Source organism: Mastigoproctus giganteus, chromosome 7 (assembly GCF_048544385.1).
Source record: "Mastigoproctus giganteus isolate SK-2022 chromosome 7, ASM4854438v1, whole genome shotgun sequence".
NCBI classification, from domain to species: Eukaryota; Metazoa; Arthropoda; class Arachnida; order Uropygi; family Thelyphonidae; genus Mastigoproctus; species Mastigoproctus giganteus.
This window is the reverse complement of record NC_143581.1, coordinates 234432233-234459260: the sequence shown is the minus strand read 5'-3', so window position 1 is coordinate 234459260 and position 27028 is coordinate 234432233. Positions and strand designations below refer to the sequence as shown.

At 39.9% G+C, this 27028-nt stretch overlaps 1 protein-coding gene across 3 annotated transcripts in view; it reads right to left on the bottom strand.

Annotated features, from left to right (window-relative positions):
* Prp5 (pre-mRNA processing factor 5) overlaps positions 1–27028 on the bottom strand; it is a 405747-nt gene continuing 378719 nt past the window's right edge. For all 3 annotated transcript variants that reach the window (XM_090378220.1, XM_090378221.1, XM_090378222.1), the window contains 2 exons: positions 4456–4647; positions 1–752 (listed from right to left, as the gene is read on the bottom strand). In XM_090378220.1, coding sequence (XP_090234346.1) covers positions 705–752; positions 4456–4647 — 240 coding nt within the window. In that variant the 3' untranslated portion in view covers positions 1–704. The remainder of the gene's footprint in view (positions 753–4455; positions 4648–27028) is intronic.

Here is a 27028-nt window from a genome sequence, read left to right as displayed (position 1 = left end):
TTAGTACTAAACTGCAGATAATTGGGCTTTTTCTCTATTTTAACAGGCCTCTTCTAAGCTTTAAAAGCAAATATGTAAGCACCACCTGAAATTATGCAATAACAAAGCAGCTTATTATATTGCAAATGTTTTATTTTTTTTCCCTGTTGCAACTCTAGACTAGAAAATTACATTTTCTATCATTCATGGGTTGTTTGAATCATGCATCAGATGGTCTTAGCATTCACCGTAGTGATCTTAGAATAGCAAGAACATCGCGTGGAAAAAATGTATATGTAGCATTCAAAATAAACTTCTTTCAAAAAAGGAAAGGGGAAGAGACTGGATTTCTGGGACAAAAATTAAAATTCTTAGCATTAAAAATTAGTATCATTATAGGATAACATATCCAACAAGGTATCAGAAGACTTGTGTATGTGTCACTTTTATTGGTGAACAGATCTGTAAAAATGTGTATACATATTAAAGTGGAGAGAAATTTACACAACACAGTGATATTTTCATTATCTTAAATAATCTACAATTCTTCATTTGGTTCTGTACACTTTCACAATTTCTAATGCTGTCCAATATTGTATTAAAAATAAACAAAAATTCCCTCAAATTTTTTTTCTGCCATTGAGTGTTTACTACAGTTTTATGGCAATTATACACAAATCACTTCATATACAAGTGTTCTTCTTTGAAGAAGGGTCCAACCAAGTTTATACCACCTTATAGCGACCTCTGTTAATAGGCTGGTATGAATGTTGCTAGAAAAAGAGCAAGAAAGTTCCTTTTTAAATAAATAAAAAAAAATCTAGGGTATAGTGAAAGCATAAAATAATTTTCAGAGCTAGTTGTAGTTTTCATCCAAAAATTATGTAAAAGAATTGTTTTAATTTTACTTTTAAAGAACCTTTTTACATTGGAAGGCCATATTTCATTTAAGAAAAATACTGTTAGGCTGCCTGCTTGAGAATTAAATATAAACAAAAAAAATTATATTTTTATAGGCATATTTACAATTTTGATTACAGCCTGGAATTTAAACAAAAAATTAGCAAAGAAGATAAAATAGACAAACTTAGACAACAAATCATTTAATGACTTTTTTTTGCAACTGCTTAATAGTGTGATATTTGGTCCTCCAACTGAATATCCATCATGTGGATCTCAAGCTTGTTTTTATTTGTGTCATATATGAAAATGTTGATTCACAACTTGGTTGTGCCAAGAAAAGATAGCATTAGCATGCTGACATAGACATTCAACAGTTTTCCATATTTGAAGAGGATCCTTTCATGTCAAATAGAGACTTCAGAATATTATCTTCTGAGAGCTCACTTAATGATTTGTTTGTATCCTCTTCATTAATTACTTGGAGGAAAGATGTTGTAGAATATATGTGAAGAAATTTGCCTTTAACCAGCTGGTAGTTGATTGGTGGAACAGATTTCCGTCTTTTCTTGCGTAAGTTGATAGCCTAAATAAATTTAAGGCTGAGCTGGACAGGCATTCGGAACAAATGGAGGGAGGGGTTTTTTTTTTGGCATGCTGCATAAACTTGCTTTCTTGCATCATACACCTCTACTAATGCTATCTGTAAGTCATCAGGTGCTTTGGAGTGAGATGTTTCTCAAAATCAGCAAACTTTTCATTGTATTCTTCAATCAGAGTCTAGAGCAGCTATGTATTTTTTCATGTTGCATTTTCTTAATGATTTGTTTGTATCCTGTTCATTAATTACTTTTGTCAGTTCAGCTAAAAGTTTTGATTGAGTAAGCAAGGTTTTGAAGCAGGTCAGCCTTTTCTGAAATGCCTGTATTTTAAGCCACATATATATATAGATTTCGATTTACCTTGCAAAAAAATATTCATTTTGCACACAAAAATATATCATCTCTACAGAATTCCACTTTTGAAAATTCACAGTGTTGATTCACTTCCTAAAAAAAGCTTGATTTGTTTTCGCAAAGAAAGAGTTTGACAAGTATTTCTCCTTGGCACAACCAGCGCACTTTAGAATGATATGGCAGAGCCACGCTGAATGTTTCATTATCAAGCTGAAGAATTTTGTGAAATTGGTGATGTCATGATGTATTTGCTTGAATAAGTTTACAATACATATAACTTTATTTAATGTGTCACTTAAAACACAAAGTAGATTTGGCACAGACAACTGATGAAGAATACAGTGAAAGGATAATTCTGTCTGTAGTAATGCAACAAATCCTTCATGTTTTCCTCTCATGGAAGGTGCACCATCTGTACATACACTTACTAAATTACATAAATTCAATTTTGCTTCATGTCATTTTCTTTGAAGATGGTGAAGATATCAATTCCACATGTCCTGGCAGTAAGGGTACCCAAAGCCAGTAACTCCTCAAGACAATGAAAATCTGCAGTTATAACACAAATAAAAAATAATACCTGCACTGAGTCAGTGGCAATCAAATAATAAGTGTCTGCTTTGGCATATTGCATGAAGTTGTTCTCTTATATTATACAGGCAATTCGTGTTGCCGATCAGTTATGGTCCTTGAAAGAGGCAGTTGTTTGTACTTCTTAACCTTAGCTGAATCTAAATATCCCACAACTTCAACAATGCATTCTTTTATGATTTTTGCATCACCAAAAAATGGCTTACCTTTTTTTCCATGTATATATGCTACTTTATATGTGGTTTCTGTGATGTCAGTCCCTTCTCCTGATATAGTTTTGAATACTTGCTGCTGCTTTCCATCTTTCATTTTCTTAAGTGCTGACTTTCGAGGTTCTCGTTTAGCATATTTGTTGTCCTTTTGAGTCAATAATGCTGATATGTATTGTATTTCTTCACTGTTGCCAATATGGCATCGCAGAGCAGACCATTTATCATTCACTGCAACAATTCCCATTCTTCTTTGAATACTCTCTTTTCTTCCTTTTTCTTATTTCTTGACAATCAGGTTACCAGTAAAAATTAAATATGAAATACACAGATTGAAGATTCAATTTTAATGGGAACTAGCACCAGAAACCTATGGTACCAGGGAGAATGACTGGAATGTCAACTGATTACTGATAGTAGTCAGCAAGATCTTATCATTGATGATAAGAAAGGAAACGTTGCCAAACGAAATTCAGTTTCAAGTGGAAGTGATGCCATATCATCTATATGGAGAAACAATATTCTATAAAGATTAGTGAATTAGAATAAATGCTTTATTTTGTATTTACTTTAATATATAATTCATTATTATTTTCCTTAACTAGAAAATGCAATGCATACATTTTCTTTAACATGTTACAGTTCTTTCTTAAGAAGCTCTCAAAACGCATGTGTGACACGAAATGTTTCATGACTGGTTTCTCCATCATTTTGTGCAAGAAGTTAAAAAATATTGCTAAGAAAACCTACCATTTAAGATATTACTGCCGGTTGATAATGCACCTAGTCACCCAACAACTGTGTGACTATCACAAAAACATAAAAGGTTATATTTTTGCCTGCAAAAATAACTTCAACCCATGCAGACATTCAAAAAGTACTGTCAACAAACAACATTTAGAGATGCAGTAAGGACCACTGCAGGACAGAATGTCAGATCATTAAAGCAGTTCTGGAAAGAATTCGACATTTACAAAGCTCCTAAAAACATCGATGCTGCCTGGAGTGAAATTACACTATTAATCATGAATGCCGCCGTCTGGAAGAAACTCCCCTCCCAGTTTGTTCAAGATGCTTCGGGAAGTGAAGATGTGGAGAGATTGTGAAAATGACCACAACATTGGAATTAAATTTAGAGAAAAATAACTTTATTGAATTGTTGCAAAGTCATAGAAAGGAATTAAGCAATGAAGATTTAATGGAGCTTGATGACCATAAAAATGAAGATATTTGGACGTACAAGTTGAACCATCAAAATGATGGTTCCACTGATGATATCAAGGAAATAGCAAAATGCTTGAAAATGATTGATGGACTAGCTGGCTTAAAAGCTCTGGATACAGATACCGAACAGTTTGAAAAGGTGATTGGAGCGGTGCATGCTACAAACTGATTTACGACGAGAAAAAAAAAGTTATAGTGCAGATATCATTGGATAAGTACTTCAAGACACCATCAAAATCTCCCGAGTCTGAGAATGTATTAAACGATTAGTACAGAATGGGTATTATTTTCAGTTAAATTAGATATGTTTTTATATGTACGAGTATGTACTCGCTAGGATACTGAATAAAGATTTATTTCCACAAAGATTTCATATATAGTCATTTGCTTGAATTTTCCTTTCGAAGGAATATACAATACAAAACCCTTTGCTAGCATCATTCAATACAATTCAGTCCTGTAAAAATTTTGTTAAAAATAGATCGCATTTAAGCACTATTCGATTTACACGGCAATCGGTGGAAAGAATTGTGTAAGGACTTACTGCATGTAGATTTCCATACCTAAGAAAAAGAAATTATACAACAAAGTCTTACCATTTTAATGAGTTCTTCCTTGATAAGCCTAATAAATTCAGCCTTGGCCTTTGCCACAGCAAATTCACTTGTACTTTCAATAGCAAGGTATAACTTTCTGTCTCCTTCTTTTGGTTCTTTTCCCGTCGGATAATAGGTGCCTCGAACTGTGATTCCTGCTTCAGAGTATTCACTGATTTGAGCCAAAGCTTCCTAATGATTAGTACAAGAAAATTTTAATATATATAATAAGCATGAACCATAGTTCATATTGGTTGATAAAATGAAGTACAGAAATTTGAGTACTTGAATTTCTGTTAAATTTATATATCATAGTTTGCTAGCATCATTCAATACAATTCAGTCCTGTAAAAATTTTGTTAGACTCCACAAAAATAGAGAAGATACTCATATCCTACATACTGCACAAGAAAGTTCTTTGTTGAATGTATTGTAATGAGCAACACATAAATAAATAAAACCATGTTTTGTTTGAAAGAGAAATCAGTAAATTAGCATTAGTTGAGGCATACACCAGTGAGCCAAAACATGACCAGAGAGTCGTTATGCAAATCGAAGCAACTGCATGTGAACTATGGTGTGTGCATGGGTTGGGACATAGTATAAAAAAACAATACGATATGATTAACGATACTGAGCTCCATTAATCAGTGTTACTCTTGTTCTTCAGATGGGAAAGGCAGCAGACTCAAGCAAGTTTGACAAAAGACAAATTGTAATGGCCAGACGATTGGGTCAAAGCATACCCGAAACCGCACGATGGTTGGGGTGCTCATGGTCAGCCATGGCTAGTACCTATCGAAAGTGGTCTGAGGAGGGAAAACCCAAGAACTGCAGATGAGGTGTTGGACAACCACGGCTCGAGGTGAGCAAAGGCTCTCCCGGATGGTACGTGGCAACAGAAGGGTGACTGTGGCACAACTCACCTGTAATTGGAATGCTGGTGATGGAGTAATGTGTCATAACACACAGTACATCAAACCCTGTTAAAAATGGGGCCAAAAACTGCTCCAATTGCCTATGCTAACCACGGTTCACCAGCGACATCGCCTACAATGGGCATGCGAACATCGAAACTGGACCTTGAGCGATTGGAAGGTCATCTGGTCCGATGAATCATGTTTTTCTGTTGCACCATGTGGATGGCCAGGTACGTGTTAATCATTTACCCCACCTAGTTTCCCAAACTAGGTGGGGAAGTGATGGCACCTGGATGCCATCACTTCCCCATAACACCGCGGTGGCGTTATGCTTTGGCCGATGTTCTGCTAGGATATCCTGGGTCCAGTCATCCACATGCCGGGCACTCTGACGTCTACAAAACATGAGGTGGCGCTGACTAAGTACTGGCCAGACGAACGTTTTTTCAGTGCTCTTCAAAGTGTTAAAATTTAGTGGTGTATTTGGATTTTTCTGTCAAAATATCAAGTCCACTGGATTCCTATTAGATTGGTGAGTTGACTTGTTATTTTTGTGGCAAACTTCTAAGGTAAAGCTAAATCATGGACATTCATAAATTTCTGCTTGACCACGTGAAACCACACATACATATGGCTCTGACATATAGGTTCAGCCATTTTTAGTTGAAGGATTTCTTATTAAATTTAAATAGGGAATTTGCTTAAAGGAACAACTGAAGGTATCTGAACAAGGGACAACTACTAAAAATATTTATTGATGTCTTGGATTAAAGTTATTTGGCGGTTATGTGTTTGCTCATGGGTACTGATCAGCCACTGCTTCTTGGTGCCAAACAAAACCCTTCGTCACATGACTCAGAGAAGGCATGCTATTGGTTCAGACTAAGCACCAGGAAAGGATTAGGACTTGATAGATTGCTATACATACTAATATCATTATGTAATTATTATGCAACATTTGTGATAATATAGTACTAAGAGAACTACTTGACACGTATCACTTAGCCAACTGTCTGGTTAACACTACTTTGCTACAAATAAATTCTCAGTGCAGTGCCCCCTGGTGGAACTTTCCCAAACTAGGTGGCCAGGAGATTGACAGATTTCAGTAATGCATTTTTCAGGAGATAAGAAAGAAAATCGGTAGACTAAATTTGACCATCCTTAGTAGCCCAACAATATGCAGCCCATTCAGCAGTTTTTTGAAAAGTCAACTGAGGGTGTCAGCTTGCAAGATGAGTCAAGCTTTTCTGGGGAGGAGGAGGAGGCAGAGGCTTCTCACTCTAACTCCGTTTCTTCAGAACCCAACAAACATACTCAAACAGGAAAAAGAAAAAAAATCTAAGAGGAAGGCCAAGGTAAAAACACACACATAAATCCCTTACTTCCTCACCAGACAATGCTCATGATAAAACTTCTAAAGGGGGACAAACAGTTCTGCTTCTGCTAGCCTGGATCTCAGCATCTCTACACCAATTGCAACCCTTGGCTAACTCAGCCACTCTACTCCTGCCAGTATCCTTCCATCCTGAGAAAAAACCAGGTGAGAGTTCAGGGGGTCCTGCTACTCCGAAGGAATCAGCACTGGACAAAACCATACCTGCTGGCATCCATCTCTCGAACAGACTAGCCATTCCGGCTCTTTCCAATCCAGTCTTGAGTGACAAACTGGAGGAATCGTCAGCACTTTACCAGATAGTCTCTGCACTACATAAAAACCTGGTGACCTTTTTGAACCAAGACTCCAACAGATTCACAAAAACGGTGGGGACCTACGTTCAGTAGCTGTGGGCAAGTCTGGAGACCATTACCACAGCGCTCCTTATATACAATGAGAAGCTTCGGGTGATCAACCCTTCGGCGTGACTAGCTACTAGCCAAGTCTAGCTACTTCGAGAAAGCGATTGATGCTTTCACTTTGCTCTCACTGAACCAACCTGAGAGAGAGTTGGCTGGCCATAAGTCTGTACCACTGCTCCCTCCTCTATCATATGCAGGAGCAGCTAGAGCCAATCTTCCAATTAGGACATGGCCCTACAACACAGACTAAGCAAAAGGAACAGCACATCCTTCTCCTTTGGGCCAATGAAGGATCAAACTGCAGGACCAGTGGGGATGTCAGAGACCTGGTGCAAAAAACACTATGCAGCAACTTTAGGCAGTTGAAGATAAAAACACCAGAACTCATCAGAAACCATTGGGTTATCTTGAAGACGCCTTCCAAGGAGGACCTAGAGCGCATCTCTTTGACAGGCTCCCTACAGTCTGTAGGAGCATTGGCAAGTCTGCCTAGGTGGCAACTCCTACAATCTTGGTCTATGACACATCCCATGTGGCACTAACAGGGAAGACCTATACTACAAAAACTTGGGGAACCATGGGGTAACTCTCGAGGAGGCTAAGAGCGAAACCAGTTTGCGCTTCACGATAAAGGCTAAAGGAACCATCAAATCATCAAGTTCTCTCCTCAAGTCCATAAGATGGTAACATCCGTGGACAAGTTATACTTGGAGTACAGTGCCCACAAATTTTGGCCCTTCACTGTGGTGAATAAGTGCTTCTCCCTGGGGTACGAACCCACATCACAGCACTGCACACATATATTGCCCATTACCTGTGGGCTCTGTGTGTGTGTGTGTGCGCGTGCGCAGTGGCCATATTCAGGCAGAGTGTCCTAATTGTGACCAGAACCCAAGTTGTGAAAATTGTAAGGGGAGACATCAGGATCACTTACATTCAGTCCAGGACATCAAATTTCCGGAATACCAGAGAGCTCTAGAACAAGTCCGACTAAGGACCACGGATGAGTAAGAACTCCAAAACAATAAACCTTTGGCAAGTCCCAAGACAAGGATCTGCTACGGGGTGGACCATTCTGCAGTGGGCATCTCGAGGTGATGCAGATGCCCACTGCATCATCTCGGGGTGATGCAAATCAACAGGCATAGGTCCAGGACGGTTGCAGATGAGATTAGGAGAGCAGAGAGGACCACACAATTGACATAATCAAGATACAAGTCATGCTACTAGAATCCAGCAGAACGGCACATCCAAAATAATCCAATCCTCATCACAAGACCCTAAATCATATATAGTGGTGATGAACCAAGATATCGATATCCTGGTAGTACAGGGGGTCTCTGTAGTAAATTTGCAACCTGCAACAAGGGAACTGCTTCTCCCTCTCCACCTACTGCATCTTCCTTTACTGCCCACCCTCCCAGGAACTTGATGGGGCATTAAGCTATCTGGACTTCCTACAAGGGGCAGTCCTGATTGCCTCTGATGTCAATGCAAAATCTCCCCTTTGGCATATCACGACTACTGATTTCCGTGGCCTACTCCAGGAGGAATTTATAACCCAAAACCTTCTGCACAATCAACCCGGCAACTTGACGACGTTATAGCAGCTCAACTGGGAAATCAAATATAGGTATAACAACAACCATAAACAATCTACAGGCCAAAATCAGTAATTGGACCTTGAGTGACCACAGGGTCCTCCTCTTTCACATGAATCTGCACGATGCCACCAACACAGGGGAAAACGCTGATTTCATCAGGTTCCCCCTTGGGAAGATGGACTAGCAGCACTTTCGCAGATCCATTAACGAGTTCCCAGAACCTGAAATTGAACTCCTCACACTGCTCACTCCTGAGGAGTTAGGAACAAACATTAAAAATGCAACTATCAAAGCATCCTACAGATCAACCAGGAAGAGGAAATTCTCCCCTAAAGTCTGTGCTTGGTGGAACGATGAGTTCACAAATCTGTGTTGAGAGGTTCACAGAACCAGAAAGCAAAACCAAAGCCATTGGGACTGGTCCCCCCTAGATGTTGAGGTGCTCCACGCAGATTATATCCACAAGAAAAATCAGTATACCACAGCTATAGCCACCAGGATAAGAGAAACTTTGAGGAAGTTCGTCTAGGAATCAGGCAACGCTAACCCATGAGGACTACTCTACAAAATAACAAGAAATAAGATCTACTCCACAGCACAATCCAAACAGACCAGGGAGAGAGAACAAGCTGGAAAGACTCAAAAAACACTATCCTGGACAACCTCTACCTCTTCCTCTCGGATGACCGGAGCACAGGATAATCAGGAAAAAAGATATGCAACCTACAACCCACAGCACCAGGCAGTTAGGTGCCTCCGTAGCCAGGTGGGAAGGAGCAGCAGTGCATAGCACACGCTTCTTGATTAGACAGGTTCGAGCTCGTCACCACCAAATACGGAGGATGCGGAAAGGTCAGGGAATGACCACCGCATATCCCGGAGCAATATGGCCTTAGTTGCTAATGCTCCTAAAAACCAAACAACAAGCACCAGGCAGAACCTATTACACTACAGGAACTCAAAGGTGTGATGAAGAAAATTAGCATTAGCATTAGTAGAGGCATATGATGCAAGAAAACAAGTTTATGCAGCATCAGCCAAAAAAACAAAAAAAACCTTCCACTTCACCCCTCCGTTCGTTCAAAATACCTGTCCAGCTGAGCCTTAAATTTATATAGGCTATCAACTTCCACAACAAGGGATGGAAGTCTGTTCCACCAACCACTACCAGCTGGCTAAAGGCAAATTTCCGCACATCTATCCCACATCTGTCTTTTCTCAATTTGAATTTATGCCCTCTCAGGTGATTATTCTGAGCAAGAGGAAGAATTCCATTAGCATTGAGCATGCTCAAACCATTCAAGGCTTTATACACCTCTATCATATCACCTCACCGGTGCCTGGTCTCCAAACACTGTAATTTATAAAACTAAAGCCTTTCGTCGTAAGAGCAATCCTTTGTCCATTCACTAATCTTGTTGCCCTTCTCTGTACTCGTTCCAGCAGCTCTACATCCTTCTTGAAATGAGGCCTCCAGACACTACAGATACAGTATTCAAGGTGTGGCCTGACCATTGCTTTATACAAGGGAAGAAACACCTCCTTATCCCTGTTAGAAAAATTCCTGTATATCATTGACAAGACACCATGAGCTACTCTTGCAGCCCATCTGCGCTGCTCAGAGAACTTCATATCTGCCTGCACAATTATCCCCAGGTCATTTTCATTCTCTACCACTGTCAGTGTAGTACAACAGAGTTGATAGGTTGCTCTGGGATTACTGTTTCCCATATGTAGTACTTTACATTTGTCAATGTTAAACTTCATTTGCCACCTCTCAGCCCATCCGCTCAACCTTTCCAGATCCTGTTGCAGTAGCATACTGTCAGTAGGATCCTTAACAATCCTGCCAACCTTTGTATTGTCTGCAAACTTGGACATCTTCTTCCACTCAACCATCCTTTTATTCATAGCAGCAACTTGCCCTTAATGCCACAGTGCTCCAATTTGTACAGCAGTATTTTACATGCAACAGTGTCAAAAGCCTTCCTGAAATCCAAGTATATGATTTCAAAATTATTTTTTGCATCCAGCTCCTTGATCACTGCATCCTACTAACCCATCATATTGGTTAGACTGTCTGATAAGTTACTAAAATGCAGTTATCAAGATTCTCGAAGTAAAGAAGTGCAGCAGCAGCAGCAGCATAGCATCAGTAGCGTCCTTAACAACCTTGTCAACCTTTGTATCGTCTGCAAACTTGGACATTAAGCTTGATATACCATCATCAATATTATTTATAAATACAGAAAACAATAATGGACCCAACACTGAACCCTGAGGGACTCCAGTAATAACATTAGTCCACGATGAGCAGTGTCCATTGATTACCACTCTTAGTCTTCTCCCCTTCAACCATCCCTTTATCCATAGCAGCCATTTGCCTCCAATGCCACACTGCTCCAATTTGTGCAGCAGTCTTCCATGTGCAACAGTATCAAAAGCCTATCTAAGATCCAAATATGTAATATCACAGTTTTTCCCTGCATCCAGTTCTTTTGTGACTACATCATAGTATCCAATCAAATTGGTCACACAAGACTTCCCCTTAACAAAACCATGCTGTGTCTGAGCTATAACTGAAGTCTTGTCTAGATGATCCTGCAGTGCTTCTTTAACCGGTGCCTCCATTCATTTTCCTAGAACAGAAGTTAAACTCACAGGTCTATAATTACTTGTGTCAGCCTTTGATCCTCCTTTGTGAATTGGGTTGACATTTGCACATCTCCAGTCTATGGGTACCTCCCTTGAGTCCAAGGAAGCTCTCATAATAACGGCTAAAGGTTTGCTTACTTCCTTTGCTGCCTCCTTTAATATAACTGGATAGATCCCATCCACCCCAGGTGCCTTTCTTGTGTTTATCTTCAACAATTTCTCCTATATTTTACTCTCAGTTATTACAAGATTATCTAGCTTACTGCCAGCGTTGAATACACCTCTGGCATTCCATTCGCTGAATAACTGCTCATGTGTGAATGTCGATGCAAAATATTTATTTAGTTTGTTAGCTACCTGAGCGGGATCATCAACAGTTGAACCATCGATATCAAGGGGACCAATCTGATTCATCCCTTTCCTTCTAGAGTTTACATAAGTAAAGAACTCTTTGCTGTTTTTCTTTGCATCCTTTGCCAAAGATTTCTCATAATCTGCCTTTGCCTGCCTAACCTCCTTTGTGACTTGGTTACAGACCAGCTTATACCTATCCTCCGTAAAGGCCTCCGTAGCCGAGTGGGCAGGAGCGGGAGTGCAGTAGCACATACTCTTTGAGTAGACCGGGGTTCAAGATCGACCGTATTCAATCGGGGTTGAATACGGTCGATCTGCCAACCTGCACTGGACCAGCGTGGCAGATTATGGTCCATTTTCCCTCAGCATGAATTTTTGAGGAGGCTTCCATCCTGCAGTGGGTTGTAATGGCTGCTACTTTACTTTTACTTTTTTTATATCTATCATAGGCTTGTGTCACGTGTTAATTTATCTGTATCTCCTGCATTTTTCTTCTCTGCCATGTGTCCAATTAGTTCATTTGACATCCATTTAGGCCTAAACCTTGAACAATATTTCTTAGTTGGTATGTAAAGCCTAGTAGCTTCCAAGACAAGTTCTTTGAATGCTTTCCATTTTGAATTTGCTGTTGCTAACATCGTCAGTTGGTCCCACTGTATAGAATTTAAACACTCTCAGACCATTGTAGTTGCCTCTACAAAAGCAAAAACCCTTCCCTTTACCTCTGATGTTAGTTACCTCTTTGGGAACATCCCACTTCAACACACTGATCACTTCCACCTAGTGGTTCCTTTATCTGCAGATTCTTAATGCATGAAGAATCACTACTGATAATGAAATCAAGAATATTACTCCCTCTAGTTGCCTCCCGAACATGCTGATGTAGAAAACAATCATCCAATAAATCTACAAAAGCCTTGCTAGTGTGTGAGTGACCAGCCCACGAATTCCATTCAATATCTGGAAAATTAAAATCCCACATTATAAGACTCTGATTTACTGGCCCACTCTATTTCCCTGTACATTTTCTTATTATACTCATCAGAGTCATTAGGCCTATAGCACACTCCTACTCTCAATTTTGATCTCCCAATGCTTACGTCACACCAAAGTGACTCAACACTGCACTGTCCAGCGATGCTGACTGGCTTCACTTCCTTGGATATTGTGTGTTTCTTAACCAATAGCATAACCCCTCCTCCCTTCCTATCCTTTCTGTAGATGTTGTACTCCCCAAATTCCAGTTCTACATTCCTTATATCTGCGTGACACCACACCTCTGATATCCCAACAATATCCACCTTTACTTATCAGAGTCATTAGGCCTATAGCACACTCCTACTCTCAATTTTGATCTCCCAATGCTTATGTCACACCAAACTGACTCAACACTGCACTGTCCAGCTATGTTGACTGGCTTCACTTCCTTGGATTTTATGTGTTTCTTAACTAACTTAACCCCTCCTCCCTTCCTATCTTTTCTGTAGACGTTGTACTCCCCAAATTCCAGTTCTACATTCCTTATATCTGTGTGACACCACACCTCTGATATTCCAACAATATCCATCTTTGATGCTTTGAGCAATACCTCAAATTCATCAAATTTATTTACCAAACTCCTAGCATTGGTGTACATGCAAGTATACATGCACCTGTTCCTATTCTTAGCTACCCTAACATAACCCATGTGTTCACTTGTACCGCAATGACTCCCAGCAGTCTCTGAAACATCCTGCATCTGCTCATTTCCAGGCTTCTGCTCATTCCAATAGAAGCAGTGCAAGAATCATTTTAATCTCTGCCAGTGGCTACTGTTAATCTATTAGTCCTTGTATCCCCCTCCAAGCTACCAGTTTTCCGACCCACCTAACACTGCCTCGATAGCATCAGTAAATATTCTTGCACCCTTTCTATTTAAGTGTATGCCATCCCTGTAGAAACAGTCTCTCCTGTTAACAAGTACAGACCAGGCTGAAAAAAAATTCTACCCCTTGAGCCTTGCACAATCTTTCCAGGTCCGAATTGATTGACAAGGCTCTCATCATATATTCCCTCCTATCGTGTCTGGGCAGAATTGCAGACACTTTCAAATTCAATACTATTTGATGGCTTTTTTTCAACAGTGACCTGTACTTGTTAAGTAATTCTGCGGTCTCCTATTCTTAATATCATTAGTTCCAACGTGTACAACTATATCACCTTTTGTGCCCTTAAAAGATGATATCCGCTCTAACGTCATCAACCTTTGCCCCTGGCAGACATACCCTGGTCGTGTTCCACCAATCCGTTTTACAAAGCATGTTCCCTGTTTCCCTGACAATAGAGTCACCAACAACTACTAGTTCCTGTGGGACCAGTGCATTCTACCTTGGGGGTTGCCGCTGTGTTGCGTGATGACCAAGTGCAAGCTCTGACGTTGATGTGGGCAGCTGAGAGCTTGATGGGCCCCTCACTTTAGATCCTTCGAGGGCATCCACCCTGTCCTTCAAGCTCTCATATAGGCCCATAATAACGCTCAGTTGTCACCTCATTTCATTACACTCCTTGCATCATGCACGTGCGTGCGCGCGCTCACACACACACACACACACACACACACACACACACACACACACACACACACACACACACACACACACACACACACACAAAGACATCCCCCTTGGCAATATCATGTCCTGTACCCAACTGTTCCACTAACATCATGCAAGCAGTGAATTTTATAAGGCTCTGATTCAGAGGGAAACTGCCTCCCTCCTCTGAGCCACAGTACTCCCATTAGCTTGAGCCTTCTGCTTTGCTGCTCTGATCTGAGTCATGATTTTGATTTAATTTTAATAAAATTTCAATTTCAGAACAAAAGTATAACCCTAAACTTGTATCCCAACACAGTTATAACGCTATATATTTTTCAGTATCAAGTTTTATCTACAAGTTCCCTTTATATAACTTCCGTATCAAGTTATATATTAATTAATTATGTTACGTTTGTAATTTAAGATGTTATATGCATTTAGTTAAAAGTACAATTTAATTGACAACGAAGTTTAACAAATTTAATAGATTTTACTGATTAATTGACAATATTATATTATATACTATACTTACTAACGCTATCTATAGTTCGGGATATAATGTATTGTGTAACAAAGGTGGCAAGTTACGAATGGTAAGTCTACAGACACTTAAATATTGAAAATCAACATCAAGTGTCCAGGAATGGATCTGGTTGAAAGTGCCTTTATCATCAAGTGTGTTTTTTTTTTTTTTTTTGTAGTTGTTGGCGCATAGGCTTCTGTGGCCATAATGCACCTCCCAAGGTTTTTTCATTACTTTGATCAAAGCCCGAGGCGGGAATAGAACCCATGACCTTTGGGTTGCCAGGCAGGCACTTTACCCACCCGGCTAGCCCAGTCGGCTCAGGTTTTTTAAACTAAAATGAAAAATCCTACTGACGCTCTATAACAAATTCTTACGCAATTCCACATTCCTCAAAGCTTGGAAAATTTCCCTGATTCTCTTGATAACTAAATCAAACAAGATGCCAACTGATCCTAAATCTGCAAGACCCATTGCCCTGATAGCCAACATGGGCAAAATATTTGAGAGGCTAATTGCCCTTAGCAGTCTGTTCCAGACACAGGACATGATTTCTCCATCGCAGTATGTATTTACTGCGATGGAGAAATATACACCAGGGCAGTCCAAGGATGCCTTATTATATCTGGTCTCATATCAAAACATCCGCTTCTAAATACGAACTTGCGATTTACATCAACTTTGAGGGGGCCTTTGATCGAATGTGCTGGGAGAGTGCCCTGGGTTGCCTCAAAGTTGCTGACTGCCCAGCCAATCTCTACTGGCTCCTCAGAGACTACTTTGCAGATAGGGATATCATAGTCAAATCCAAACATCAATTGATCAATAGAAACATCACCAGGGGATGTCCTCAAGGAACTGTATGGGGGCCCCTAATATGGAATACTGTATTGCAGGACAGGTTGAAATACTCATTTGATAATTCTAAAATCATAGCTTTTGCTGACAACCTGACACTGGTAGTTGCTGGACAATCCAGGGCCAAGCTGGAAGGTAATGCACAGAGAATCCTTGATAAAGATTGGACAAAGAGGAACAAACTCCAGATTTCCCAATCTCACCCCGGACACACTTGGACAACTAGTTCTAACTCCACAAACCCTAGTAGCATTCTAGACTTTTGCTAAAGATGTCTTCACAAAAAGAAAAATGATTTATCTGGCAGTGAATATCAATAACTGAGAAGACACCAATCACTGAAGCAGTAGTCAGAGCAGATAACCGTCATGACCCCCTTGGCACACTAAACAATTTTTTTTGTTGAGCTCTGCCATGAGCTGGAGCTCCCCAGTTCTGGACAGTCACATTCTCCTTTTTTTCCCCTCTGGGCTCAGAGGGGTCCCGTACCAGGGACCCATCAGTAGAAAGGGAAGCCTTGCCTTCCTGCTGCTAGGGAGGAGTACTTGATTGCAGCTTCTAGGTAGCCAAAAGGTCAAAACACATTACACTACAGAACACACACATAAGCTCACTAACAATATTTTTTTCTATCCTATCACTTTCTCCCAAGTGGGGATGCAAATTCCCTGCACAGGATGAAAAACTTTATTTTTTTTTTCTCTTCTACTTTTTTTTTTTTTTCTTCCTCACTACACACATATGGCCTAACCTTAACAGAGCCTGTAAAAATGAACAGTGCAACGAGGCAGAGATAAACTTTGTTCTAGGAACAGCCCTTACATAAAACACATATATACCTAAACATTGCTGACCAGGCAACAGTCTTCTCTCTGGCAGGACGCCTCCGTAGCCAGGTGGGAAGGAACAACAGTGCGTAGCACACGCTTCTTGATTAGACCGGGGTTCAAGCCCGTCACCACCAAATACGGAGAATGCGGAAAGGTCAGGGAATGACCACCGCATATCCTGGAGCAATATGGCCTTAGTTGCTAATGCTCCTAAAAACCAAATAACAAACAAACAAATCTCTCTGGCAGTGCCATCTTTCAGCAGGACAATGTGCCATGCAACACTGCCCGGATTTTTCAAGACTGGTTTGCGGAACATGAGGAAGACTTCCAGGTTTTGCCCTGGCCTCCAAATTCCCCAGACATCAATCCGATCGAGCATCTGTGGTTTGTTGCAACAGCAACTCCGATCTGAGAAGTCTCAACCACAGACCTGACAGGAGTCAAAACATCTGCTAGTTACGTGTTGGTACCAGATACTACAAGACACCACTTAGAAATCTTGTAGCATCCCTGCCTTGCCAGGTATGAGCTGTTTTGGCTGCACAGGGAGAACCAACACCATATTAGGTAGGTGGTCAAAATGATTTGGCTCATTGGTGTATGATGCAAGAAAGCAAGCTTATAAATCATTATCCAACAAAAAAAAAATTTAATTGAATTTAAAAAAAAAAAAACCTTCCCATTTCAACCATCCCGTCACTCCAAATGTTTGTCTAGTTCAGCCTTAAATTTATTTAAGCTATCAACTTCCACAACAACAGATGAAATTCTGCTCCAGCAATCAACTACCCACTGGCTAAAGGCAAATTTCTGAACATCTATTCTAGAACCTCAATTTGAATCATTTCCCCCCTCCCCCCCAGGTTCTTAATCCAAGCAAGCAGAAGAATCCCATCAGCGTTGAGCCTGCTCAAACCATTCAAGGCCTTATACACCTCAATCAGATCACCTCGCAGGTGCCTAAGTCTCCAGACACTGTAATTTGTAGAACTTAAGCCTTTCTTCATAAGAGCAACCCTTTGAAATTCACTAATCTTGCTGCCCTTCACTGTACTCATTCCAGCGACTTTACACCCTTCCTAAAATGAGGCCTCCAAACCTGTATGCAGTAATCAAGGTGTGGCCTGGCCATTGCCTTATATAAAGATATAATCACCTCCTTGTCTCTGGTAGCAAAATTCCTATATATCATTGACAAAACTCCATGACCTGCTCTGGCAGCCCATTTGCGTTGTTCAGAGAACTTCATATCCGACTGCACAATTACCCCTGGTCTTTTTCATTCTCAACCTCCCTGAGTGTACCACACAGTTCATACGTTTCACTTGGTTTACTGCTACCCATACATAGTACTTTGCATTTGTCAATGTTAAACTTCAGTTGCCACTTCTCGGCCCATTTGCCCAACTTATCTACATCCAGTTGGAGTAGCATACTGTCTTTAATGTCGTTAACTACCCTGCCAATCTTTGTATCATCTGCAAACTTGGACATTAAGCCTGATATACCTTCATCAATATTACCGATGAATACACAAAACAACTATGGGCCCAGCACTGAACCCTGGGGAACTCCACTAATAACATTAGACCACGTAGAGCAGTGTCCATTTATTACCAGTCTTTGCTATCTCCATCTTAACTGTCCCTTTATCCATTGCAGCAACTTGCCCTTAATGCCATACCACTCCAATTTGTACAGCAGTCTTCCCATGTGCAACAGTATCAAAAGCTTTCCTGAAATCCAAGCATATAATATTAAAATTATTTTTTGCATCCAGTTCCTTTGTGACCACATCGTAGTATCTAATCGAATTGGTCAGACAAGACTTCCCCTTAACAAACCCATGCTGTGTCTGAATTATTACTGGTCTTATCTAGGTGATCCTGCATCACTTCTTTAATGTCGACTCCATTATTTTCCCTGGAACAGAAGTTAAACTAACAGGTCTATAATTATTTACTTCACCCTTTGAACCTCCTTGTGTATTGGGGATACATTTTCACATCTCGAGTACTTGGGGGACCTCCTCCGAGGATGCTCTAATAATTAAGGCTTAGGGTTTGCTTATTTCCCTCGCTGCCTCTTTCAATATAACTGGATAGATTCAATCTGCCCCATGTGCCTTTTTTATGTTTAACTTCAACAATTTATCCTCCACTTTGGTCTCCATTATTACAAAATCATTTAGCTCTCGGTTAGAGTTTAGTAAACTTCTGTCCTCCCCTTTCTTAGAGAATTTCTCATGTGTGAATGTAGATGCAAAATACTTATTCAGTTTGTCAGCTATCTGAGAAGGATCATCAACAGTCGAACCACCAACATCAAGGGGACCAATCTGATTCATCCCCCTCCCTCGAGTTTTCATAAATAAAGAAGTCTGTTGTTTTTCTTTGTATCCTTTGCCACAGATTTCTTGCAATCATCCTTTGCTTGCCCAACCTCTTTTGTGACTTAATAATAGACTAGTTTATATCTGCCATAGGCTTCTGTGACACCTGCTGATTTATATGCATCCCATGCATTTTGACAAGTTTTATGCTTAAAGCATGACAAAAAACATCAACACAACATGCAGATTTTGGGCAAGCACAGAAATCTAGGAAGATAACATCAAAACCAAGTGGCTGCACTAATTTTTTTACAACTAATGGCTTAAATGTAATAAAGCCACATTCAGAATTTCTTTATATCGAGGGCATCTCGTAGTTTGTTTCCTCATTTTTTATATACGTTTTTGAAGATAGAATAACAATCAACTTGCAATGTAATTTTCAAAATTACAGCTTTCTTCAAAGTCAGTGTCTGCTGTTTTCCTTTAAATTTAAAGAAAAATCCACTGTAATTGCATTCCACAAATGCATTGAAAAATTGAATAAAATTGCTTGCTTACATTTGCTTTTTAAATGAAAACTTATCCACAAATACCTGTGGGACTTTATTTAACACAGTGTGAAAATGAAACCTGCTTTATTTAATAAGCTGCCTTTTTCTGAAGAGTAAAACTTATATTTTCTGTCAGAGGGGAATTAAGAGTTCTTCTGGCAATAATGACGCTTAACTAAATACCAACCAAGAATGTCAATAGATGTTTGAGCTCAGCAAAAGAAATACAGTAAACCCCCGCTATTCGCGGTATCTGTATTTGCGGTTTCGCGTATTCGCAATCGCTGATTTAATATAAAATGATACCTAAAAAAAATGTGAATTTTAAAGCGGCATGAATATTTTCTGCCATAAAAAAACATGAGTGTGGCTAAAATTATTTTGCCGGTCAAAACAGCGCTCAGTGGGTGGGGGGAGATAGTTGACAAAATCGCGAGCGTGGATGTTTCTCGCTAATCCTTGTTCGGTATGTGTTATGCGCTTGCCATGCAAGGTTTCGTCGTTTGCTTTTAATTTATATGCTTATAAATTGATCTTATTATCATTTTTTTTTATCTTTGCGTTTATTTTTTTCCCTTGATGCGCAATATTTTTTCAGTAAAAGGTAAACTGCAGCCATTGTCAATTTATAAATTGATATGCTTACAAAAATGACAAATCTACCGTTTTGCAGGGTAAAACAGACCTTTTCGAGTTTTTTAACGGAAGGAAAGTGATTTTATTGTGGACAAGTTCTTTCTAACCCCTACAAAAATATGGCTACGAATAACAAGAGAAATGTGAAAATAGCAAAGAAGGTGATGACATTAGCGAATAAAATTGAATTATTAGATAAAATTTCTAATGGTGAAAGTGTCTCTCTTCAGTGGCAAAACATTATAAAATCGATGAGTCAACGGTACGATCAATCCAAAAATCGGAAGAAAAAATCCGCCGTAGTATCCGTGAAAACGCACTAATTGCTTCAAAAATTTGCTCTGTAACTCGTGATGTTAAATTAGAAAAAAAAATGGAAAAAGCTTTAAATCTGTGGATAGAAGACCGAACTCAAAATAAAATTCCGTTAAGTTCACTCATCATTCGTGAAAAGGTAAAACTCCTTTATCAACACTTTAGCGAAACTGGTGATAGCACTGGCGGGATAAGTTTTTTTGCTAGCAAAGGCGCTGGTTTGAAATTTCTAATAAATATTACATTTAATATTAAATTTTCTTATTTTCATTTCGATGCCATATGCTTGCATTTCACTATGTACTATCTATGTACATAGTCATATTATGAAGGTACATATAATACATATAGACAAAATTTTAGACTAGTTTTTCTTATATATTTCATACTTTGGAACGGAACCCCTTTATTACTATGGGAGCAATAACTCAGTATTCGCGTTTTCAGTATTCGCAACATTTCTCAGGAACGTAACCCCAGCGAATAGCGGGGGTTTACTGTGCATTTAATTAACATATGAAAGTGGTTCAAGTTCAAGTTCAAGTTATATATACAGGGTGATTCACTACCAGTGCGACAAACTTGCAGGAGGTGTAGGGGGCACAAAGACGAATCGGAATCACATAGCATTGCAGGGTCCGAAATGCCTTCGTCGTGCGGTAGAGGACGTTGAATGGGAGGTCATGTGAACAACGATCCCACTGGAAGTCAGCATTTGCAAACTGGTTCCCGAGGCAGTAGGATGGACGAGTATTCAAACGTTGAACTGGCCAACACGCACCTCGCGTATGGAGCTGCGGATGTAATGGGCGCACCGCTCTGCGCTTGTACCAGGAACGTTTCCCACACAGGCATGCTCCTCATCATACGATTTTCACACGTGTACACAGAAGGTTACGTGAGACTGGTTGTTTCACGGAGGTACCATGAATCGAGAGTGAACGACGAGGATGCCAGACAATGAGGAGAATGTCCTACGTCTTGCAGAAGGCAATCCGAGTACGAGTACTCGAGCGATAGGCCAATGATTGGGTATTTCCCAATCCACTGTATGGAGGATATTGTCAACAAACCAAATGAGTTCCTACCATCTGCAACACGTCCAATCATTGGAGCCTGAGGATTATCCACTCCGGAGGACTTTTGCTACTTGGTTTCTTCAACAGAGTGTGGCAGACAGCGCATTTGCTGCATCTGCATTGTTCACGGATGAGGCAAGTTTCACAAGAGAAGGAACCTTCAATCAACATAACACCCATTTGTGTGGCTTTGGAGAACCCCCATGGTACGCGAACACGTGCAACTCAACGCCGTTTCTCTGTCAATGTTTGGGCCGGCATTGTTGGAGACCACCTCATTGGACCGTACCTTCTGCCCCCTCGTCTGGACGGTAGGGCATACTTGATCTTTCTACAGCAAGTCCTGCCCAAACTTATTGAAGAAGCACATGTTTCTCAGTCATTGCTCCGCTCAATGTGGTTCCAGCATGATGGGGCTCCCCCACATTACACCAATGACGTCCGCCAACACCTAAATGTTACATTTGGACAGCATTGGCCTGCTAGATCGCTGGACCTATCATGCTTGGACTTCTTCTGCTGGGGTCAAATGAAGACATTGGTGTATGAGACCCCCATTGATTCAGTTGAAGACCTCGTTGCTCGCATCTCTGTAGCTGCCAGGGAAATTCGAGACATACCAGGAATCTTCCAGAACGTTAGGGATTCCATGCGGCGGCGGTGTGAAGCCTGTGTGACTGACTCTGGTCGAACTTTCAAACACTTTCTGTAGCATCGCTTTTTGCCAAGTTAAAACTTGTCATTAAAATGATTTCTGTTACAGAAATGAGTTGCTGTTTCTGTTCTTTTTCTTTGCTTCTTTGTTCACGCGACCTCCCGCATGACGAAGGCATTTTGGACCCTGCAATGCTATGTGATTCCGATTCGTCTTTGTGCTCCCTACACCTCCTGCAAGTTTGTTGCACTGGTAGTGAATCACCCTGTATACATAAAACTAAATAAATTGATCAAATTTTGCCAGTTATTAGTAAAAGGATACATTGAATGGTATGTTATCAAGGGCTATCACGATTCAATGCATTCAAATAATAATAGAAACTATGTTTCTAATAGCAACTTGTTGGTAACCTAGGATCTAAACATAAAACACACACAAACTACAATTACAAAAGCAAGGGTGTGTGTGTGTGTGTGTGTGTGTGTGTGTGTGTGTGTGTGTGTGTGTGTGTGTGTGTTATTTAATAATAAAAAAATAAAAAATTTAACAATATGAGAAGATGCAATGATCTCACAAATAAAAAATCAGTTCATAGAGAATCACATTTCAGTTCTGTTAAAGGTAATTTTTTTTTGTCACAATTTGTCAGTTCTGAGGTTTTTTTTTAAAAGAAAAATTCTCATAATTAATTGGATAACTGTGGAATTATGAAGAATGAGTGGTCCTTGACAAGCACAGTCACAACACTATCTTACCACAACTTGTGGGGCATCATGCATTGGCCCAACTATAATGACTCAATGCGCCAACTGCTTCAACGTGCCATGAAAGATAATATTTATAATATATATAATATTATTATATAAAAAAAAACATGCCGAGGGCAATGATGGTATATAAGTGGGGGGGGGGGGGGGGCAGATTTACAGGAAAAAAAACCTATAATAGCTAATTATTAAATTTGATTTCAAAAGGAAAAGACAAGATTATCTGTAGACTAATTATGTAATGAAATCCTGTTATGGCCATGAAAAATTCATAAGATTATTTTAGGATCTATTTAGCAAGGATCTTTTGAATTTTCCATACCTCTCTTACTCTATGAATACAGCCCTAATCCATGACAGGATCAGGCCACTTTCTAACTTCATCATCTACATTATCATCATGATGGTTAAGTTTCTGCTGCTTCATAAAATATCACATTTTTCCCCACAGTTGCAAATTACCCATTGTCAATATACAGCTCCACATAATATCCACTACATATGCAACTTCTTTCAAAGTTTCTTTACGAAGTCACTATCAGAAGAAAGCAAGATTAGCATTAGCATTTTAGCATTAGTAGAGGCATTTGATGCAAGAAAGCAAGCTTATGCAGCATCAGCCAAAAAAAAAAGTAACATAAATAAATAAAAATAACCACTTCCACTTCACCCCTCTGTTCATTCGAAATACCTGTCCAGCTGAGCCTTAAACTTATTTAGGCTATCAACTTCCACGACAAGGGATGGAAGTCTGTTCCACCTACCAACCACCCGCTGGCTAAAGGCAAATTTCCGCACATCTATCCTACATCTGTCTTTCCTCAATTTGAATTTATGCCCTCTCAGGTGATTATTCTGAGCAAGAGGAAGAATCCCATCAGCATTGAGCATGCTCAAACCATTCAAGGCTTTGTACACCTCTATCAGATCACCTCGCTGGTGCCTAGTTTCCAGACACTGTAATTCGCAAAACTTAAGCCTTTCTTCGTAAGAGCACCCCTTTGTCCCATTCACCAATCTAGTTGCCCTTCTCTGTACTCGTTCCAGCAGCCCTACATCCTTCTTGAAATGAGGCCTCCAGGCCTGTATACAGTACTCTAGGTGTGGCCTGACCATTGCCTTATACAAGGGAATAATCACCTCCTTATCCCTGCTAGAAAAATTCCTATATATCATTGACAATACACCATGAGCTACTCTTGCAGCCCGTTTGCACTGCTCAGAGAACTTCATATCTGCCTGCACAACCACCCCCAGGTCCCTTTCATTCTCTACCACTGTCAGTGTAGTACCACAGAGTTGATACGTTGCTCTGGGGTTGCTGTTTCCCATATGTAGTACTTTACATTTGTCAATGTTAAACTTCATTTGCCACCTCGAAGCCCATCTGCTCAACCTTTCCAAATCCTGTTGCAGCAGCATAGTGTCAGTAGTGTCCTTGACAACCCTGCCAACCTTCGTATCGTCTGCAAACTTGGACATTAAGCCTGATATACCATCATCAATATCATTTATAAATACAGAAAACAATAAAGGACCCAATACTGAACCCTGAGGGACTCCACTAATAACATTAGTCCACGATGAGCAGTGTCCATTGATTACCACTTTCTGTCTTCTCCCCCTCAACCACCCCTTTATCCATAGCAGCAATTTGCCTCCAATGCCACACTGCTCCAATTTGTGCAGCAGTCTTCCATGTGCAACAGTATCAAAAGCCTTTATAATATATAACAGTTCACTAATTATAACAGTTCAATATAACATATAACAGTTCAATATAACATATAACAGTTCAATAATTAATAACAGTTCACACAAGTAATCAATTCTGATGCCCAACGATCCATTGATCAAAGCAGTAGTACTTTTGGTTGCTGCACAGCTTTCATTCTGTTGCCTCTAGATATGTGTGTGAAGGCAGATGAGATGAGCATCTATCCTAAAGCAGCCACACTTTACATTCCAATAATTTATTTATTAATTTCTGACATATGCATGAAACAATCTCTCTTGAACACCATTCCAAAAAAAAAAAGGTTTCTAAGCAGTTGAATCATTTTTGCACTCTTTTCCAGTTTCATATTCACATTTTAAACTATAGGGCTCCTACTTTTCCTGATGCATGAAGATGACTGCTATATATATGTAACTGTCCTTTTTTTTTGTTTTAATCCCTTTGTTAGGAGTAGACTTTGGATCAGTGGATTTTCTTGGTAGCATCCTATAATATAAAGGAGTTTTATCACATTTGTAGAATGGTATATTACAGTAGTCATCTTGATTTGATTTATTATGCTGCAGTTTTTCAGAAATTGAGGCATTTTCACTGTCCCAAGATGACATATTTCCCTATTATAGGGCTGTATCTAGAATTTAGTGTGAGGATGGGCAAGATGTAGTCCACACAAGATATTTCAGTATGACTATCTCAGAAAGGTCGGCCCTCTAAGTTTTCAAGTACGACTGTGTTATTGTGATTGGTCCAACAACCATATAACATACAGCCAATGGTGATCATATGGTTAGAAACAGCTCGATGCAAGAGGCCAATGGAGGCTGACAGAGACTTGTGCAGAATAAAGAATGGCTGTAGTCAGTCAACCCAGTATAACTGGTAACCAAAGACGCATTTCAGAACATGCAACTAAATATACCATGCCGTGGATGGGGTATCACAACCCAAGACTGAACCACGTTCCCCTCTGAAAAGCAAAAAAAGAAGGTACGTGTTTTTTTTTTTTTTTTTTTTTTTTTTTTATGTAAACCCCAAACATGAGAAGTATTAGAACCTATAGTACTTAGTACCGTGCTTGGGTTGCACATTGAGAAGACGAAAGAAGATATTTGTTGACATTGGACTTGAACTTCTGTAGACTAATTTTCAGGAAATACATATGAAGGAAGGTTGTTCCAGAAAACGGCAGTTAAATGAATAAACAAGGAAGATGAAAAGTTGGTTCTGTGAGTTTGAAGTTGGACAGTGAGTGCAGAGATTCTGTTAGAGAAGAGTCATTAATTAACCTAACTGCCCTCTTCTGAATGGAATCAAGAAGCCTGAGAGAGGTTTTTGGGGCACTAGCCCAGATGTGGGAACAATATTCCATGGCAGGGCGGATTTGCGATTTATACAGAGTGAGCAACTGTTTGGAAGAAAAGTAACGCTGAGAGCGAAAGAGAAAACCAAGTTTTTTAGATGCAGAAGAAGCAATATTTGTAATGTGCTTGTGCCAAGAGAGAGAGAGAGATTAGAAGTTAGGGTAATTATCAAAAGAGATATATCATTTTGCCTATAAATTGGAGTGTCACTAAAGATAAGCAAAGGAGCAGAAGAATCCTTTTTGTGAGATATAAGACAAGACTGAGTTTTACAAGGGTTGAAATCAACTAAGTTGTCTTTGCCCCACTGGAGAATTACCTGAAGATCGGCATTTAAGTAATTGGTTGCAGATTTTCGAGAAGTTGAAGCTGATTGAGCAGGACAAGTTTCTCAAAATAGAAAGTGGAATGCAATGTGCTATCATCGGCAAAAATATGGATAGGATTTCCAGTCAATGGAAGAAGGTCATTAATATACAAGAGTAAAAGAGTGGGGGAAAGAACTGAACCTTGGGGGACACCGGCATTAGAGGAGAAGTTAGAAGACAGAGAGCCATCTACCATCACCCTTAGTGCGTGATCAGAGAGAAAACTGGATAACCAATTACTAAAAACAGTTGGCTAACCATAAGATGGAAGCTTGTTTAGAAGACCTTTATGCTTGTTATTCTTTATTATTTGGTTTTTAAGGCCTTATTGCTCCGGGGATATGCGGTGGTCATTCCCTGACGTTTCCGCATCCTCCGTATTTGGTGGTGACGGGCTCGAACCCCGGTCTAATTAAGAAGCATGTGCTACGCACTGCTGCTCCTTCCCACCTGGCTACGGAGGCACCTAACCTTTATGCCAAACACGATCAAAAGCCTTGTAGATGTCAAGAGCAACTATGTGTTTCAATGAACCTTTTCACTGAATAGTCCATAAATGCGTAACATAAGCCAGAATATCACCAGTGGATTGACACTGACGGAATCCATATTGGCGATCTTTGATCAGACGGAAGGTTTCTA